The sequence below is a fragment of the Populus trichocarpa genome, chromosome 1 (genome assembly GCF_000002775.5).
Source record: "Populus trichocarpa isolate Nisqually-1 chromosome 1, P.trichocarpa_v4.1, whole genome shotgun sequence".
NCBI lineage: Eukaryota > Viridiplantae > Streptophyta > Magnoliopsida > Malpighiales > Salicaceae > Populus > Populus trichocarpa.
In genome coordinates, this window is record NC_037285.2 from 49287248 (window position 1) to 49308265 (window position 21018).

Here is a 21018-nt window from a genome sequence, read left to right on the forward strand (position 1 = left end):
AGCCAGTTAATATTCTTTATATATATATATAAACACATTTATAGGAAGGAAGAATATCAACTTGACAGCATATCTCATTGACATGTTATATAAATTCTATTAAAATTCAGAACGAGCAATACTTAATTAGAGGGAGTTTCTTCTTATAATAAATAATGGAATTTCTTCTAAATAAAGTACTGGAATGGAATTTCTAAAGTATTTTTTATTTTATTTTTGGGAATGGAATTATAAAATTATAAGGAATCCAAGGAAAACTAATATATTTTTATTCAATTACAGTCCCACAATTTTTATTTTAGCAATTCATGAGTAGTTGGGTCTTGAAAACTGGCTATACCAGAAAGGAAGTATGTAGTGGAGGGACTTTATTGCATTTATGGAGTCAGAATCATTTTACATTCATGGTGAGTGGGTGTATGCTTCCACATTTGGGGATTCATGGACATCAAATTTCTTTTATTTATTTATTTTTATTTATTTAAGGCAATTTGATGTTGTGAATTTTCCCTCTTTTACTCTGTTTTTAAAAGCTAAGCTTAGTGGGTTTGTTTATTTTTCTTTATTGAGGCATTGAGGATTGGGGGGGCCTAGTTGGTTGGCTAATATTACCCTTTAGGTGCATGGTTTCGAGCCCTATTGATCCTAGGGCTATTTAAAAAGAAATCTAAAGATATTTTAGGGTTAGCTAAATTATTAAACAAAATAAAACTTAATCATGATAATGAATTAAAGTGGATATATCTTTTTATATTTCATGTTTTAAAAGTATATAAGTTTATTCTAAAGCTATATCATAAACATATTTATTTTATATTTCTATCTCTTTAATAAAAATATGTTTATATCTCTTTTTGTGTATGTATATATATTTATTATGAAATACTAATTAAATACGAAAAATTTTATGATGTTCAGGAAATAATAAGTAGTGTTATATTAGTTAGTTTATATAATCCAGAGAATAACAAATAAAATATCACTAATTATTCGAACATGAACAAGTTCAAAGCAATACCGCACATGAATAACTTGAAGGACATAATATACATGCTTCGAAATAAAGTGTGGCAGAATTTTGGGCTCAAATTTATAGAATGTACATGTACAAAAATGTATGAGAAGCCGTTGATGATTATTGAGGCATGAATTCTGCATTCAAGACCGAAACTATGATATTGGGTTCATGGTATGTTCATCTTATCTAGGGTTTGCTCTTTTTTTTTTCTTTTTTTTTTTTAATCATGTGGGCTTGTTTGGGGGTGACATATCGTTTTTCAATCATGATATGTTCATGATATGGCTCATTTTTCATTTATTAGATTCAATAAATGTTATTAAAGGCTTCCTTGAGGATAAATCAAAGAGATCCTTAGAAATAGTTTTTTTTTTTTTTCAAAATTTACAAATTTATGGTTTATTATTCACTATTTATTTTCTCAATGCCAAAATGGGATCTTTGACTTGAGATGTTGAGGATCATTGCGTATCAAGAATTTGATTCTTTTTTTTTTATATATATATCACCCGAGGATTTGTCTTTTACTTCCTTTGGGATAAAAAAAACGAATGAAGAACTATTTACACTAGAGGACATTTCAATTATAGTTTATTTTTGTGTTTAAAATTATATTTGAGTATGTTTCAAAAATATATTTAGTTTTAAAAAATATTATATTGATGTTTTTAGTATTTTCTAATGATTTTAATATGTCAATATTAAAAATTTAAAAAAAATCTAAATAAAATTATTTTGATATATTTATAAATAAAAAATATTTTTAAAAAACAGTCAGGGTAATAAACACAAGTTATTGGAACACCAGAGCCTAAAAAAAAAAAAAAACTGATAGTAACCCAAGGTAAGTCCTCCTACTCAGTTTCCCCTTTAAATTAGAATATATTGTTTTTATTTTACAAAAAAAATATTGATTGTGACCAATAATTAATTAATTAAATAAATAAAATGAAATGAAATCCAACCATATCACAACTGCAAATCCTTAAAGGGAAACGTAAATTGAATGGAAGAATATTTAAATTATGGCTCTTAAATCACCCAAATTTTGCTTACAAAATGCACGCATTCCGTTCTTGTCCATCTCCATCCAAATTCAAAGGATCTTTGCTTCCTAAAACCAATCCATCAAAATACAGAGTATAAAAACAGAGGAAAAGCAGACACCCTTTACACTTCTCTCTTCGTGTAAAGCAATGGCTCTTTCAATTATCTTCTCTCCTTTACTTCTTTCATTCTTTCTTTTCTTCTCTCTTTTGCAGCCATTAACTTTTGCCACACAAAAGGTGAGCAGCCATATTTTGCTTTTCTCTGTTTGTGATCATATCGTTCCTCTGCTTTTGATTCTTCAAAATGGTGTGGTGTTCTTCTTTTATGCCTTCATGAACTTTCAATGATTTTTTTTGTACTAAAACTCAACATGGGATATCGATAACTTCTTTGAATTTCTCATTTCCATTTTGGAAACTAAAGTAGTATATATTTGATCAATGGCCTTAAGGTTGAATTTTTCTCGAGCAGTCTTATGTAGTTTATTTGGGATCACATTCACATGGCTTGGAGCCTACTCAGTCCGATATCGAGCGTGTCACAGATTCTCATTATGAGTTGCTGGGATCATTCACTGAAGGGTATGCGTATTTTCTTGAAGAATTCTTTTCTTTTGTTTGTCTCTTACTTCTGCTCATTTTGTTGCAATCCTCACTTGACAGTAAAGAGAAGGCGAAGGAGAAAATATTTTACTCTTACACTAACAACATAAATGGCTTCGCTGCAGTCCTAGAAGAGGAAGAGGCATCATCTCTTGCCAGTAAGAATTTGAACTCGTACATTCTTGTCTTTCATGTTAAATTAGTGATCATTCATTAGCAGAACAGAGACAAATCTTTTTTTGACTCTGTTTTGTCTCTGTTGCCTCTTTTTTGTCACTGGTTTCATTGTAACTGCCATTCCAGGATACAGTACTTATCTCTGCTAATGGTTTATCTTTTTTAATCAATGCAGAACACCCAGATGTGGTGTCAGTTTTCTTGAACAAAGGAAAGAAACTTCATACGACACGGTCATGGAACTTTCTTGGATTAGAGGCAGATGGTATGGTTCCTCCATACTCACTTTGGAAGAAAGCAAGATACGGCGAAGATGTAATCATTGGTAACCTCGACACCGGTAAGTACTATATCCTTGTAATTATTGATAAGTAATTCTAGCCATTTGGGTGGTCAAAGTGATTGAAACTTTATCACTTGCATGAGTTCTTGTTCTTGATTTGATGTTTACATGTCTATGCATAACCCCATTTAACCTTGGGAGCCTTGTAGTTGATTGCAATATAGTCACTGTTGTGTTGACTAGACTTCAAAAACATGGTCCTCCAAGCACTCTGATTTTCATGCTGAAATACCACCAACCACCCTATATTTTTATTAGGGTAACAGGATTGACCACAGATTTTGTATTTTAGTACATGGAATGAGATAAAATTGAGGATGATGACATAATTGTTTCTGTTTAACCACCAAATCTCCCTTGTCACTTTACTCCTCCATGTTCATCAGAAAAGTGAAAAGGAAAATATAAATTTTGTCATGGTTTATCCACTGCAAATAAGAATCTGATGTTTTGAAATTTGAAACTTGTTACCAGTCTTATGATCTTTTTCTTCTTTTTTTAATCTTGGAGTATTAAACATTTAGAATATGTAAGTGGTAGGGTCAGTAGCAAAATAAAGCTTGACTATCCATTCTAGCTTTTGTTCCCTTTTGGCGTAGTATAATAATGCATGTGCTACTGTTGCTTTGCCAATTGCAATTTTATGTCTTGCCATTTTAAATTGAATTGTGCTAGGTGTTTGGCCGGAATCGAAGAGCTTTAGTGATGAAGGAATGGGTCCAGTTCCATCAAAGTGGAGAGGAATCTGTCAGCATGACAACAAAGATGGTGTTGTTTGCAACAGGTCCATGTTCTTTTCCACTTGCTATCAATTCTCTGTTACAATATTTGGCCTAGTCAATGGTAGTCTTGCCTTATCAGATTAAAGTTTTCTTGCTTTTCTTTCCAAGATTTGGCATAATCCTGCTCAAGTGATTAATGATTAGCCTCAATCAAATCATCTTAATCTCCCTGTTCTCATTATTGATCATTCAACTTGGTCATGGTTAGTATAGGAGGTTAACCTCACATGCACATGTATGTAACATTATTTTATGTAGTATTTTTCTCTGTTGAAATTGTTGTTTCCTGCACATGATAATTAGCTAAGACACTTGTTAATTACTTGTTTAATGTAAAAAATTCTTGCACAGGTTTTTTCCTCAGCAATGATACATTTCTGTTGGAAGCTTGCTGCTGCCATGATATTAGCTGACTTCCAATCTTGGAAAACAATCAATAAAACCATGTTTACTTCGGATAGAATTTTCCTGTTACGTTGCTGTCATCTGCATTAACATATATTTGCACATGGCTCTGTTGCCTGTTGACAAATACACGTCGGATAACTGGATTTGCAAATTTCTTTCCAAATTCTCACTATGTCAAATCTTTACTTGACTTCGTTGCATCCTAGATGGAATAGGAGTCGGTCATGATGTCACAACTGTGAAACAAACTGCAGGTCAAACCTCCACTTATGCATAATATATGAGAAAGTACTGATCTTGAAATCGGAAAAAGGCTCACTTCTAAAATGCCATATGGCTTTTGACATCACCTCAAGGACCTCTTTAGGGGATGGTGTTTTTTATTGCAAGTCGTGACTGCCTGCTATATACATGGGCTCAGTTTCGAATGCTTTTATCCCTCCATGAATGTCTGCAAGTTAAATGGTCTTGTATCTCAGTAAACGTCATGGTGGCAAGCTAAGCTCTCATCTGTTTGTCAATGTTAACCTGTAAATCCAATGTCGTCGTGCCTATATGCATTTGGTGGTTAGGGCTCAAATATTATTCAAGATTTTACCAGTGCCTGCATTCTATCGTATGGCATGCAAGTTTTCATCTTTGGCCTTACCATCTTGTTTCCTATGGCTTCCCAAAAATTAGGAAGCTGATTGGAACCAGGTACTTTAACAAGGGTTATGCTGCATATGCTGGCCATCTCAACTCAAGCTTTCAAACTGCCCGTGACAGTGAGGGCCATGGAACTCATACCCTATCAACAGCAGCAGGTAATTTTGTTCCAGGAGCTGATGTCCTGGGTTATGGCAATGGAACTGCCAAAGGAGGATCGCCTCACGCCCGTGCAGCAGCTTACAAGGTGTGCTGGCCACCTATAAATGGGAGTAACGAGTGCTTTGATGCAGACATCTTGGCTGCCTTCGATGTTGCCATAAGTGATGGTGTTGACGTGCTCTCAGTTTCCCTGGGTGGGGATCCTGCTGAGTTTTCGGATGATGCAATTGCAATCGGTTCTTTCCATGCTGTTGCAAAAGGCATTACTGTCGTTGCCTCTGCTGGCAATTCAGGACCGAGCCCAGGAACAGTATCGAATGTGGCACCTTGGTTGATAACAGTTGGTGCTAGCACAATGGATCGTGCCTTCACAATCTATGTTGCACTTGGCAACAGGAAGCACCTCAAGGTATTTTTCTTTTCCCTTTTAACTTCTACAGTATTTTTCAGTTGTACACCATTTTTTATGCAACATTGATCTACATTTCTTCTCTAGTTAACGATCTGGGTTTTTTTTTTTTTCTTTTTCTCATTTCTAGGGAGCAAGTCTTTCAGAAAAAAGATTGCCTGCTGAAAAATTCTACCCATTGATCAGTGCTGCAGATGCAAAGGCCGCTGATCAGTCTGAAGAAGATGCGTGAGTATCGCCTCAAATCTGTGAACGCTTCAAATATTTTCATTGCCAAACATGTGAACCCGTAACCTCTTTTGCAGCCTGCTTTGCAAACCTGGAGCACTTGATCCCAAAAAGGTTAAAGGGAAGATATTGGTATGCCTTCGAGGGGAAAATGGAAGAGTAGACAAGGGACATCAGGCTCTTCTTGCTGGGGCTGTTGGGATGATTTTGGCTAATGATGAAAATTCTGGCAACGAAATTATTGCCGATACTCATGTGCTTCCTGCTGCACACGTCAACTTTACAGATGGTGAAGCTGTCTTTTCCTATCTCAACTTTACCAAGTAAGTTCATATCAATTTTACTTTTGAACTTGAAAATTCTGATATTTATTCGAGACTCACATCTGCGCATAAAGCAGGGAACCTATGGCATTTTTAACCAATGTAAGGACAGAATTGGCAACAAAGCCAGCTCCATTTATGGCTTCTTTCTCATCTAGGGGGCCTAATATTATTGAAGAATCAATCCTGAAGGTTTGCTTACTGTTTTTTTATTTATTTTATTATTATTATTATCACTCTATCTGTGCTTTTGTTTGTCTTGCATTATAAGAGAACATAATGACCTGGTCTATTTATTTCAGCCTGATATCACTGCTCCTGGTGTTAGTGTGATTGCTGCTTTCACTCAAGCAATAGGACCAAGTGATGCAGAATACGATAAGCGTAGGACTCCCTACAACACTCAGTCTGGCACTTCAATGTCATGCCCTCATGTTTCTGGTATTGTTGGCCTTCTTAAAACACTCCACCCAGAGTGGAGTCCTGCTGCTATCAGATCGGCAATAATGACAACTGGTAAAGAACAATCCACCTTCTCTTTTTCTTTGGGGATAGAAAATGTTGCAAAAATAAAGTATTTTGGACATTGTTTTTCGTCCCGCTAATCTATTTCATCCACAGCAACAACAAGAGATAACAATGGGGAGCCAATAATGGACTCAACCAACACCAAGGCAACTCCATTTGCAGATGGTGCAGGGCATGTGCAGCCGAACCATGCCGCCGATCCTGGTCTAATTTATGATCTGACTGTTAATGACTTCTTGAACTTCTTATGCAACCGTGGCAATACCAAGAAGAACATCAAATTATTCTCAGATAAACCGTACACTTGTCCAAAATCATTCAGCCTGGCAGACTTCAACTATCCTTCGATCACAGTTACTAATCTCAATGACTCCATAACAGTCACTCGAAGAGTTAAAAATGTTGGATCTCCTGGCACATACAATATCCATATCAGGGCACCACCAGGAGTGACAGTCTCTGTTGCGCCTTCCATCTTGAGATTCCAGAAAATAGGTGAAGAGAAGATGTTTAAGGTTACATTCAAACTAGCACCAAAAGCCGTGCTTACAGATTATGTATTTGGGATGTTGACATGGGGAGATGGTAAGCACTTTGTCAGGAGTCCTCTGGTGGTGAGGCATTACTAGAGTCATTGAAATAGTGGGTGAATTTTGCTCACAGCCCCTCATCATTCTGTGTAGAAATCTGATAGATCAATTTGTTCGAAAATGATGCTTATTTTTTCACTAAAAGAAAAAATGTCTCAATGAAATGACATTTCTACTGCTAAATAAGAAGAGATTATACTGGAAAGATTTTTCACTCACTGGTATGTTTCCAATTGATGGATAAAATAGAATAATTAACACAATCATAAGAATTTTTGCCCCCGTAGATTTTATAGTTTCTTATCTTAATAATAATTGAATTAAATACATTTATTTTTATCTAAATAATGTAGTTTCTTATCTTAATATATCAAACTTGTCCGTCTGTTTACCTTTCCATGTCAGAACCTTAAAGCTAATACTAGGAAGAATTTATTAAATTCTTCTGAAAGCATTATGTTGACGTGAAAATTGTGCTCTTCGGATCATTTAAAGGACTCTGGATTCAGGATACCCCTTTACTGTCAAATAAAAAAAAAAACTTAATCAGCTTCACTGATCTCTTTAAAATTTTTGAAATTCTCACCGTTTTATTTATTTTCTTGATGCTTATCTTCCATGAAGCTCCAAGAATTCTCCCTCATTCTTGTTTAATGGTTATCCTTTTGTGTATGTATGAAGAGAAAACAACAATTTCATAAAGAATGGTTGAAAGCTATCCAACCTTTTCCAAAACATACTTCAATCCAAAATGCAGAAATCTACTAGGGTTAAATTTTCCACCCCAAAATTCAGCTCTATATAGCAGTCTAGTCCCGACTAGATTAAACTTTGCATCCCTTTTCATTTATGTTTATCTACAACTATATATTTTGCTCAATCCAAAGAGATGCCACAATTTTTTTTGTCGTAAGAAAATAACCAATGCAGGTAAATAATCTCAAAGCACACAGTAAATATAGGAAAATCTACATTCGCCAAGGTAGTGCACTATTGCCATCATTTTCTTCTTATGAGTCGAGTATTTCTATTCAGCATCATTTAACTTCCAACTCTCGAAAGCAATCATATGTCCCCCTCTATTGATCAATACTGCAGAAGCAACACCTACAAATGCGTAAGTAACCACTCCTATCGACAAATATCAGAATTGAGAAATGTGGAGCATCACTAAAGTGTGCAAGTCACCAGGTTTTTCATATTAATAATTAGCATGAAATCAATTATGCAGCCAACTATGCTTAATCGCAAAAAGGTTGCTGGGAAAATCATACTATGCTGTCGAGGACAAATTACGAGGCAGCGTGCTGGCGCTGTGGGGATGATATTGGCAAATGATATAACAACCGGAAATGATCTTCAATATGATCCTTTTATAAAACTTGAGAGGAAAAGAAGATTGAATCTGCTGGAACTATATTATCATTGATCTCTGCATGTATTTATACAAGCAGGATTTCTTATACAAGCAGGATTTCTTACACAGGTAGGATTCCAGACTTTCCTTTCTATTTAGAATCAATTACTACATTGTAAGTTATCTTCCTATAAGGTAGCCATTACAATAAGAAAGTAAATATGTACAAATTATTTATTCCTAATATAGAGGTTGTGGAATTCCTAACACCCCCCTCAAGTTGGAGAGTGGATATCTTGCACTCCCAACTTGTGAATCATCGGAAGAAACATTTCTTTCCCCAAGGGTTTGGTCAAGATGTTGGCCAATTGATGTCCAGAATGTACATGCCTTATAATAACGGAACCATTTTGAATCTTGTCTTTAATGTAATGACAATCCATCTCAATATGTCTTGTTCGCTCATGAAAGACTAGATTGGCTGCAATGTGCAAGGCAGCTGTCACGACCCGATTCCCGGATCCATGACCGGCACATAGGCAAGGTTCCCCTCCAAGGTTCCTGTCACGACCCGAATCCCGGGTCCATGACCGGCAACGCAGGGGCGGTGCCGGAAGGACACCCCGCCCGCGCTAAGCCTCAAAACGGACATATCAAAAGAACAATTTATTCAAAAATACGCAGCATTCCATAATCTTCAGAAATATTATATTATTCAAAACTGATGAAACTAAAAGATAGTTTAAAACTCTTCATCGGTAATTAAAACAAAGACAATAATCCATAATACTCATTACATTGTCAAAATCCAAACTTAATTAAAACAAGGTAACAGTGGAGCGCCTAAGACATTGAATCAAACAGCCTTGAAAGATAAGCAAGGCATACCGACTCAAAACTGAAGAAGCAGGAACACTCAACAAAGTTCACCTGTTATCAGAAACTAAGAACCTGAAATAATATTAAGAATGAGGGGTGAGTTCAACCAACTCAGTGAGGGAATAATAATTAATATACATTTTAGATATTCTTGATATTAATAGTTCGCAAGATCCTTTATCTTGATATACATATACATATACATACTGAACATATCATATACATATTAAACATATCATTATAACGTAGTGGAGTACATGTCAGAGATCAGATGACACCCGAAGGTGACCAGATGACACACAAAGGTGACCATTGTGGGATGATCAGTCGCCACAGGCTGATGCCTCTCTCACCAGCTAGGTATACAGAATACTATGTGCACATAAGCTAACTACTCTCCGTTAGCATGGAGTTACTGACAAGTCCCATATCAAGGCATAATAGATATTTACAGAATCATCAGAAAAACATATATCATATCAAATAGAATCTAGTTCGACAGATTGCGAGTGCAAATTCAAGAATAAATGAGTACTCGGAAAATAAGCAACATATATAAATATTCAAGAAATTAACGAGTTGTACTCATTGTATAATCAACATACATATTTACTTATCATATATGCATATTAAAGATTATCCCACTCACCCGGAAAATATAGAACTAAAAGGAATGTCAGACGAAAGACCCAAAAATCCTATTGAGGATCGTTAGGAGAACCTACAACAATATGAAAATATACTCAAAAGCAACTCAAACAAGAGATCCCAATGCATAAAATAAAACCAGGTTTAGTCTCCTAAGTTTATGGACTAAAACGACAATTTTTCAAAACAGGGACCAAAACGTAATTTTACCAAAATTGCACCAATCTAGAAAATACATAACTATACTGAATTTTCACCCATAAACCATCCTTAATTCTGTCTAGAACGAACCAGGGACAGAACTGTAATTTTCATAAAGTTCAGGGACTAAAATGTAAATTCCCAAAATTGAGGGACCAAACTGAAAATATTCCAAATCAATTATCAAACTCAGATTCATCATCCTTAACCTCATAATAACACTGTCCAGAATCTCAAAATACAATTAGAGGTCAAATTATAATTTTCCTAAAGTTTAGGGACTAAACTGTAATTTCACAAATTGAGGGACCAAATTGAATTTTTGTCATCTTCAACCTCAAACCCAGAATTTTACAGATTACCTACTGTCATCTCCTGATTTCTAACACAATTTCACCATTCAAATAAAATCATAACTCAAAATCATCATCTTTACCTCCAATCTTTCACAATCAACTAATTAACCAATTACCCACAACAATCAACCCATAACATTCCAATTAATTCATCAATCAAACTCAAAACACAATATTCAAAACCCTAACATTTATCAAAACAGAACTGAACTTAAAGCTTAAAGAACACACATTTATACGTAATCTTACCTTTAAACTTATTTCCTCCAATTCTCTTCTCATTTCCTTATCTTTCCCTCTTTTCTCTTCTTCTTCCTCCCCTTTTCTTCTCTTCTCCCGTCAGTTTTCACTCTTAAAACACAGCTCTCTCTTCTATTTTCTTTTCTATTTATATTTATCAACTCTTTGTTCAATTACTACAATACCCCTTATTCATTTATACTCATTTTTAGCCTTCAAGGGCTTTATTGCCTTTTACCTACTCATTTAATTTCAAAACATCACAGTTTCATACCTATACGAACCCAAACTGTAATGTTTTGAATATAAAGGGATAGGAAAAGGCTAGAAAACCCTTGAAGGCTTAGATGTAGGAATAAATTAAATGAGGGGTAGTGTGGTAATTGAACAATAATTGATAAATATAAATAGAGAGAAGGAAAAAAAAAACAAAAGAGGGATCTGAAAATTTGAGAGAGAAACGGCAGGAGAGAAGGGAGAAAGAAGAAGAAGAAGAGAAAAAAGGGAAATAGAAAGGAGTTGAAGAAAATAAGTTTAAAGGTAAGATTATGTATAAATATGTGTTAATTAGGCTTTAATTTCGGTTTTGATGAATGTTAGGGTTTTGAAAATTTATGTTTTGGGTTAATTGATGAATTAAGTTGAATGTTATGGGTTGATTGTTGTGGGTATTTGATTATTTTGTTGATTTTGAGAGATTGAATTGAAAGATGATGATTTTGAGTTATGAATTGTGTAAATGGTGAATATTGAGTTAGAAATTTGGCAAGAACAGTAGTTAATCTGTGAGAATTCTGGGTTTGAGGTTGAAGATGACAAACTTTCGGTTTGGTCCCTCAATTTTGGAAAATTGCAGTTTAGTCCCCAAACTTTGGAAATTTTGCAGATTGGTCCCTGGAGCCTATTCCGAGATTCTGGACAGAATGAAATATGAATTATGGGCAGAATTACTGTATAGTTATGAAATTTTAACACTTTCAATTTAGTCCTCCAATTTGACAAAAATTACAATTTGACCCTAAAAATTTGGTAAAATTCCAGAATGGTCCTTGGAGTATAATGAGATGATCTGGATAGAAATGAGGACTAATTATGGTCAGAATTTCACGATAGTAATGAATTTATGATATGTTTAGTTTGGTCCTCTAATTAGACGAAAATTACAATTTGGCCCTAAAAATATGATAAATTCCATATTAGTCCCTAGCTGTAATATTAGCTTTTGCAGATTGGTTTGATGAATAATTGAGGGTTATTTAGTGAATTATTATGAAGTTTTATTATTTGCTTTATTATGGATTGGATTTCGGGAAAACCATTAGATTCTGGGTTTTTAGAAAAATAACTAATTTAGTTCAAAAACATATAGGGTTATGGAATACACCCTTAGATAAGTGTATTAAATAGGTTATATATTCTTTTGAGTCATTCTTGAATATGTCTCTTTTATATTCAGATAATCCTGATATTCTACCGGCGGGACGTCCGTAAGATTTTCTTCGATGTCTGCTTTTGACTTCTGTTTGCTTTCGAGTCAAGTGAGTGGATAATTTTCCATATGCATGAGAAATATTATAAATATTTGATTTGTTAATATGAATTGGATCATGCTTCTTGATAATATATATGTTGATTATTATCCTTGTTATGATAAGCATGATCAATTGTTGAATCTGAATTATTGATATGAACCAGTATATATATTCTGAATTGACTTCTGAATTGATAGCTCCTCATTTGATTGATGTCATGAGTTGAGCCTTGAGATATGAATATGTCTGTTTGATTATGATTATGAACATATGGTATGTCAGTCAGAATACTCATGCTAACAGGGTAGTGTTAGTCTTTGTGCACGTCGTATCTGAACCCTAATTGGTCAGAGGAGTCACCAACCTGTGTGGACTGATCATCCCACAGTACGGAGCCTCATGCTCATTGCATTTTGATTTTATGACGAGTTTTACCATATGATATTCTTGTTATGGCCTATTTGAGAAACCTTTCTATAAGAACCTAGAGCCATACTTGTATATATATTTCTCATTGTTGTATTACCTCGTGTGTGTATATTGAACGTTATCTACTCACTGAGTTATTGAACTCACCATCTCATTATTTATCCTTTTCAGGCTTATAGCTTGATAGCAGGTCACTTTTGTTGGACCTTCAGAACCTGCTCTTGGTTGTATTTTGTACCTTTCTTTTATGTCTAGTTAGTGCTCCAAAACTATGAAATTTATATGAACTCTTGTATTAAGATAATTAAAATTATATTTTGAAGTTAGTTTGTTGTTACTGCTGCGTTGAACTCTGATTGACTTATTTGAAAGATAAGTTTGTATGTAAGTTTGGGTTCGCATAGGTATGGAACCTTGGAGGGGAACCTTGCCTATGTGCCGGTCATGGATCCGGAAATCGGGTCGTGACACAAACTTACATACAAACTTATCATTTAAACAACTCAATCAGAGTTCAACGCAACAGTAACAACAAACTAACTTCATAATGTAATTAATTGTCTTAATACAAGAGTTAATATAATTTCATAGTTTTGGAGCACTAACTAGACATAAAGGAAGGTACAAATTACTACCAAAAGAGCAGGTTCGGAAGATTCAACAAAAGTGACCTGCTATCAAACTATAAGCCTGAAAAGGATAAATAATAAGAGGGTGAGTTCAACAACTCAGTGAGTAGATAACGTTCAATATACACATACGAGGTAATAAAACAATGAGAAATATATATACAAGTATGGCTCTAGGTTCTTATAGGAAGGTTTCTCAAATAGGCTATAACAAGGATATCATATGGTAAAACTCGTCAGAAAATCAAAATGCAATGAGCATGAGGCTCCGTACTGTGGGATGATCAGTCCACACAGGTTGGTGACTCCCCCGACCAACTAGAGTTCAAATACGATGTGCACAAAGACTAACACTACCCTGTTAGCATGGGTATTCTGACTCACATACCATAGGTTCATAATCACAATCAAACAGACACATTTATATCTCAATGCTCAACTCATGACATAAATCAAATGAGGAGCTATCAATTCAGAATTCAATTCAAAATATATACTGGTTCATATCAAGAATTCAGATTTAACAATTGATCATGCTTTATCATAATAAGGATAATAATCAAAATATATATTATCAAAAAGCATGATCCAATTCATAATAACAAATCAAATATTTATAATATTTCTCATGCATATGGAAAATTATCCACTCACCTGACTCGAAAGCAAATAGCACTCAAAAGCAGATACAAAAGGAAATCCTACTAATGTCCTGCCGGTAGAATATTAGGATTATCTGAATACCAAGGAGACATATTCAAGAATGACTCAAAATAATATATAACCTATTTAATACACTTATCTAAGGGTGTATTCCATAACCCTATATGTTTTTAGACTAAACTAGTTATTTTTCCTAAAAACCCAACATAAAACGGTTTTTCCCGAAATCCAATCCACAATAAAACAAATAATAAAATTGGTAATAATTTACTAAATAACCCTTAATTATTCATCAAACCAATCTTCAAAAGCTAATATTACAGCTAGGGACCAATCTGGAATTTATCATATTTTTAAGGCTCAAATTGTAACTTTTGTCAAATTGAAGGACCAAACTAAAAATATCATAAATCCATGACTATACTGAAATTCTGACCATAATTAATCCTCAATTCTGTCCAGAATATCTCATTATGCTCCAGGGACCATTTTGGAATTTTTCCAAAATTTTAGGGTCAAATTGTAATTTTTGTCAAATTGGAGGACCAAATTGAAAGTGTTAAAATTTCATAACTATACAGGAATTCTGCCCATAATTCATCTTTTATTCTGTTGAGAATCTCGGAATATGCTCCAGGGACCAATTTGTAATTTTCCAAAGTTTGGGGACTAAACTGTAATTTTCACAAATTGAGGGACCAAACCGAAATTTTGTCATCTTCAACCTCAAACCCAGAATTTCCATAGAAAGCCTACTGTTCTTTCCAGATTTCTAACTCAAATTCACCATTCAAACAAAATCATAACTCAAATTCATCATCTTTATCTACAATCTTTTAAAATCAACTAAATAATGAAATACCCACAACAATCAACCCTATAACATTCAAATTAATTCATCAATCAAACCCAAAACACAATCTTCAAAACCCTAACATTCATCAAAACCGAAATTTAAAGTTCAAAGAACATATTTATACATTTATAAACCTAAATCTTACCTTTAAACTTATTTTCTTCAACTCCTTTCTATTTCCCTTCTAATTTCCCTCTTTTATCTTCTTCTTCTTCTTTCCCCTTTCTCTCCTACCGATTTGCTCTCTTAAAATTTCAGATCCCTCTTTCTTTTTCTTTTTTTACTTCCTATTTATATTTATCATCCATTTATTCAATTACTATTATACCCCTCATTTAATTTATTCCTACATCTAAGCCTTCAAGGGTTTTATAGCCTTTTCCTATCTCTTTAATTCAAAACGTTACAGCAGCCTTGTTGTCACAATACAACAAAGCCGGTTTGTAATGCAAAAGTCCTAAGTCATTCAATAGGTATCGAAGCCATGTTAATTCATAGCATGCTCCCGTCGTTGCGCGATACTCAGCCTCTGCAGAAGATAATGAAACTGTCTTTTGTCTTTTTTAATTTCCAAGATAATGCCCAGTCTGAGTCATAATAGGCTCTCAATCTGAAATCAGTGTTTGAAGAGAAAAACAAGCATTTACCAGGTGCACCCTTTTGATGTCGCACAACCCAAAGAGCTGCTTCCATATAAAGCTTACAAGGTTGATGCATAAATCTACTTAGGACATGGACAACATATGTTATATCTGGTCTTGATACAGTTAAGTTGATTAATCTACCCACTAATCTTCTAAATCGACCCGGCTCTTTGAGTAAGTCACCCTTTTCTGATAATTTCAAACCTTGTTTCATAAGAGTATCAATAAGAGCTGCACCCAACAGCCCCGCATCCTCAATGATGTTCAATGCATATTTACGTTGGGAAATAAAAATCCCATTTGTAGAAGCTGAAACCTCAATCCCAAGAAAGTATTTAATAGTGCCAAGATCTTTGAGGTGGAAAAGTTTATGCAAAAAGGTTTTAGTGGCAATAATGCTAATGAGATCATTTCCAGTAATCAGAATGTCATCAACATATATTAAAAGAGATGTGAAGGACTTGCCTTGTTGTTTGGTGAACAGGGAATGGTCAGCTTGAGATTGTATATAGCCATCAGAGCAAATGGCTTCTGAGAATTTTGCAAACCACTAACAAGATGCTTATTTCAGCCCGTATAAGGACTTATGGAGGCGACACACCAGATGTTCCTCCCCTTGTCACAAGAGCCCCGGCGGCGGAGACATATAGATTTCCTCATATAAATCTCCATGGAAGAAGGTATTATTGATGTCCAGTTGGTGGAGGGACCAGCCCCAAGCTGCAGCCAATGCAAGTAAGTAGCGAACAGATATAATTTTGGCAGTAAGAGAAAATATCTCCTGGTAGTCAACACCTTCAAGTTGTGTGAAGCTCTTGGCAACTAAGCAGGCTTTGTATCTATCAATGGAGCCATCAAAGTGATATTTGAGCTACAATCTGAAAATATATGATATATATTTCTCTTCAAGGTTATGAGAAAAAAAAAAGGAAAAAAATAAACAAATTAAATGAAAAGGGGTTTAAATTTGGCGCTAGAATCACTCTTTCCAGCAAAGGAAGTTGAATTCCATGGTTGTTCACACCAAAAATATAGAGGGAAAATTTTGCTACCCTCTAAAAATAGGCAAGAAGGATAACAGAGTTTCGAAACAGGGGAAAGCTTAACAAATTCAATTTTAGAACAGGGGAAAAGCAGAGCTTTTTGCGATTCTACGCCGAAAGGAAGTTCTGCAAGTAAGAGAAACAATGAGGCTCTCAATGTTCTCTCCTTTGTCTCTTTCTATTCTCCTCCTTTATATCTTTCAGAGTCAGAATTGTGCTGCCAAAAAGGCAAGATTGTCTCCTTTTTTGTTGCTTTATAAGTAAATGCTGTTGATCTAAGCTTGGTTATGGGATTATTAATGCCTTTTTGTTCATGCAGTCTTACATAGTTTACATGGGAGAATCTTCATTTTCCCCATCATCATCATCAGGAGAGAAATCATTTTCCGAGTCATCGTTGACAACATTAGATGTTAAAGCAATGACAAAATCACACTTTGATATGCTTGGAACATACTTGGACAGGTTTTTGCGTTGTCGAAAAGCTTTTGATAATTCTCTGGCTAATTTGTATAAACAATCAAAATTTGTACATTAATGTTATATTTCTCATGCAGAAAAGAGAAGGTTGAGGATCAGATGCTTTACTCTTACACTAGATGTATCAATGGTTTTGCTGCAGTTCTCGACGAATCTCAGGTTGCAGCACTTAATGGTAAGAATGACACTGTTGTGTTGATTTCTCAAGCTTCAAATGCTCTGTTTCGCTCTGCTTCTTCTCTGTTTCATACAACTTTGTTATAAATTTAAGAGGATTTCAGGATCAAATAGGTTAACTGTTTCATTGTTTGCCAAAGTGTAGATAATCCAGGGGTGGTATCGATTTTTGAGAACAAAGAAAACAGAATGTACACAACACATTCATGGGATTTTCTTGGATTTGAGAAAAATGGAGTACCTTCTCTCTACTCGCTTCAGAAGAAGGCAAACTTTGGAGAAGATATAATTATTGGAAATCTTGACAGTGGTAAGGCTATGTCCTTGGATTTATAAGAGAAAAATAGCTAACCAGGTCCATATTGTTTCTTGTCACCTGTAATACTCTCTTACATTTTTTTTGGTTGCATGCCACTGATTTAGGTGTATGGCCGGAATCTAAGAGCTTTAACGATGAAGGGATGGGTCCTGTGCCATCAAAATGGAAGGGGACTTGTGATGATGGAGGTGGAGTAACTTGTAATAAGTCCGTTCCCTTTCTCTTCTTGATCAATTTTTCCGAACAAATTTAAGACTTGAACATGTTTAGATGTCGAAAAGGACGGTAGAGTAGGTATCATAAGTGGATGTGCACATTTCCATGAGGTTTTTTTTTGTTGTTATTGTTGCTATACCAGAAAGCTTATTGGCGCAAGGTACTTTAACAAAGGTTTTGCTGCTAACAATGGCCCTGTACCGGAAGAGTGGAATACTGCTCGTGACGATGCCTCAGGCCACGGGACCCACACCTTATCAACTGCTGGTGGTAGCTATGTTCCTGGAGTAAATGTTTATGGTGTTGGCAATGGAACTGCTAAGGGTGGAGCGCCAAAAGCTCGTGTAGCTACTTACAAGGTATGCTGGCCTTCCGCTAATGGTGGATGCACTGATGCTGATATCTTGGCTGCCTATGATGCTGCCATTTCTGATGGAGTTGATGTGATCTCAGTGTCACTGGGCTCTGACGAGCCTATACAATTTTATGAAGATGGAATCTCCATTGGCTCCCTCCATGCCATTAAGAAAGGCATTCCAGTGATTGCTGCAGGAGGCAATAATGGACCAAGTGATGGATCCATAACAAATGGGGCTCCCTGGTTGTTCACGATTGGTGCTAGTACAATGGATCGTGAGATTTTTACCACTGTTACTCTTGGCGACAAGAAGCTTTTCAAGGTATTCTTTCGAGGAACTAAAATTCTCACCGAAATGATGAGGCAATCGCCATGAGTTTTCTAGGATCTACTATTTATGCTCATCAAGGTATTCAGTTGTTTAATGACCATTTTGTGAATTCAGGGAAAAACTCTGGCAAGTAAAAACCTGCCGGATGGAAAATTATATCCACTAATTAACGGTGCAGAAGCAGCGCTTGCCGAAGCAACACCTAGAGATGCGTAAGCACCCGCTCCAATCTACAAGTATAATACTTCAGAAATGTGTAACATCAATATAGTGTGCAAATCACTAGGTTGGCCATGGTAATAATTTGCATGGAATTGATTGTGCAGACAACTATGCTTAGATGGAACACTTGATCCCAACAAGGTTTCTGGGAAAATCATACTGTGCCTTCGAGGACAAAGCCCGAGACTGCCGAAGGGATACGAGGCTGAGCGTGCTGGCGCTGTTGGGATGATATTAGCTAATGATATTATATCTGGGGACGAACTTTACTTGGAAGCTTATGAGCTCCCGTCTGCCCATATCACTTATGCTGATGGTGAATCTGTCATGGACTACATCAAAGCAACCAGGTAACAGCTCTTTCATCCATTTCACTTGCTCCCTTTATCTCAAATTCTGTCAAGTTTAATGCCATTATAGACTTATACGTGCTCTTTATGCCAACTGAAATAGAAATCCTACAGCATCAATTAGCCCTGCAATTACAAATTTTGGAGTAAAGCCAAGTCCAGCAATGGCCAAATTCTCATCAAGGGGACCTAGTAAAATTGAGCCAGCAGTACTTAAGGTTAGTTCTGCTTCACTAGTAAGTCTTTGGCTTCTCCATAAACTATCACATTTATTTTTCTGTTTTATGCCTAATGAACAATTCCAATTGCAGCCTGATGTCACCGCACCTGGGGTCGATGTAATTGCTGCTTTCACCGAGGCTATAGGGCCATCTAGAAGACCATTTGACAAGCGCCGGACTCCTTACATGGTAATGTCTGGCACTTCAATGTCATGCCCTCATGTTTCCGGCATTGTTGGCCTTCTTAGAGCTATCCATCCAGATTGGAGTCCAGCTGCTCTTAAATCTGCAATCATGACAACAGGTACATGCTTGTTATCAATATAAAGTAGAAAAGTGTTGCAGCATGTTGTTCCAGCCCTTGCGAATTGAACCGCGGATTTGGTTTTTCTCCGCAGCAAAAACAAAATGTAACAACAAGAAGAGAATGCTTGATTATGATGGACAACTTGCAACCCCATTTATGTATGGTGCTGGACATGTGCAGCCAAACTTGGCAGCAGATCCTGGCCTAGTTTACGACACAAACGTGAATGATTACCTAAGCTTCTTGTGTGCCCATGGCTATAACAAGACCTTGCTGAACGCATTCTCAGATGGACCTTATACATGCCCTGAGAATTTTAGTTTTGCTGATTTCAACTACCCTTCAATCACAGTTCCTGATCTTAAAGGCCCAGTAACTGTTACTCGCCGAGTGAAGAACGTAGGGGCTCCAGGAACATACACGGTTAGCATTAAGGCACCAGCCAAGGTTTCAGTAGTTGTTGAACCTTCTAGCTTGGAGTTCAAGCAAGCTGGTGAAGAGCAACTTTTCAAGCTTACTCTTAAGCCTATAATGGACGGCATGCCTAAAGACTACGAATTTGGGCATCTAACATGGTCAGATGGCTTGCACCGTGTCAAGAGTCCTCTTGTAGTGAAGCATGTGTAGATGGGATTATTGCCTACAATCCTCGATCATCTCTTAATTTGTAGGTCATATTGGGAATGGTGGAAGAACAAGAGATGATAAGCTGCACAAGGAGAAGATTTCATTGTAGATAAAAAATTTGTGTATCATGGCCAAAAACAATTTCTGCGTTGTACTGATACATGCACAAATGTATTTTCATCAACCTTTTCCATCATTCTATTATTCTATTCAAGTGTTGCTCTCCTCCATTCACTAATTTTCATTGAGGTTTTTTTTTTTTTGTTAATTTTCATTCATTATTTGTGTTGAAATTGTTTGATGATTAATATAATAATTAGAGAACAGAGAAATCCACTCACTCTTTGTAACCATATCAGAATTTTTTATATTTTATTTTAATTAAAAAACCATATCAAAACCTTAATTAGTGATAGAAAAAGTAAATAAGTTATATAATGATAGTTCTAAAAAATTAATAATCACATCTGAAAATATTGGAAAATAATACAGATCATGGTTATACAAATGATATTTAGATCTTATAAATGATAAGTTCATAGATTTCTCTCAATATATTTTAGAAAATTCTCAAACAAGTTAGACTCATATATATGAAGGTTTTGTGGAAGATGTTTTACTGTTTAATATTGAACATCGTGTGAATAAAACTATATTTTCATGAT

At 35.4% G+C, this 21018-nt stretch overlaps 2 protein-coding genes and 1 long non-coding RNA gene across 5 annotated transcripts; 2 read left to right on the top strand and 1 right to left on the bottom strand.

Annotated features, from left to right (window-relative positions):
• The first annotated feature begins 2041 nt into the window (after positions 1-2041).
• Positions 2042-7486, top strand: LOC7457653 (subtilisin-like protease SBT5.4). The gene is made up of 11 exons (XM_002299026.3): positions 2042-2304; positions 2540-2649; positions 2731-2828; positions 3023-3187; positions 3866-3974; positions 5062-5599; positions 5730-5827; positions 5905-6150; positions 6228-6342; positions 6453-6666; positions 6772-7486. The coding sequence occupies exons 1-11, from the start codon at positions 2215-2217 to the stop codon at positions 7305-7307; spliced, it is 2319 nt and encodes a 772-aa protein (XP_002299062.1). The 5' UTR covers positions 2042-2214; the 3' UTR covers positions 7308-7486.
• A 1697-nt stretch (positions 7487-9183) lies between these two features.
• LOC127905476 (uncharacterized) lies at positions 9184-11189 on the bottom strand. 3 transcript variants are annotated; one of them, XR_008059534.1, is made up of 3 exons: positions 10959-11186; positions 9514-10225; positions 9184-9263 (listed from the first exon to the last, which is right to left on the bottom strand). It is a non-coding gene; the product is annotated as an uncharacterized LOC127905476 (long non-coding RNA). The 3 variants fall into 3 exon arrangements; XR_008059535.1 differs by lacking the exon at positions 9184-9263 and having other exon boundaries at positions 9312-9576; positions 10154-10225; positions 10959-11189; XR_008059533.1 differs by lacking the exon at positions 9184-9263 and having other exon boundaries at positions 9312-10225; positions 10959-11189.
• Positions 11190-17070: 5881 nt separating this feature from the next.
• Positions 17071-20591, top strand: LOC7457654 (subtilisin-like protease SBT5.4). The gene is given in 10 exon segments (XM_052452622.1): positions 17071-17210; positions 17303-17400; positions 17548-17798; positions 17801-17928; positions 18080-18617; positions 18741-18838; positions 18953-19198; positions 19302-19416; positions 19510-19723; positions 19818-20591. Coding segments are annotated over 10 exon segments (2355 nt in total). The 5' UTR covers positions 17071-17079; the 3' UTR covers positions 20354-20591.
• The last annotated feature ends 427 nt before the right edge of the window (positions 20592-21018 follow it).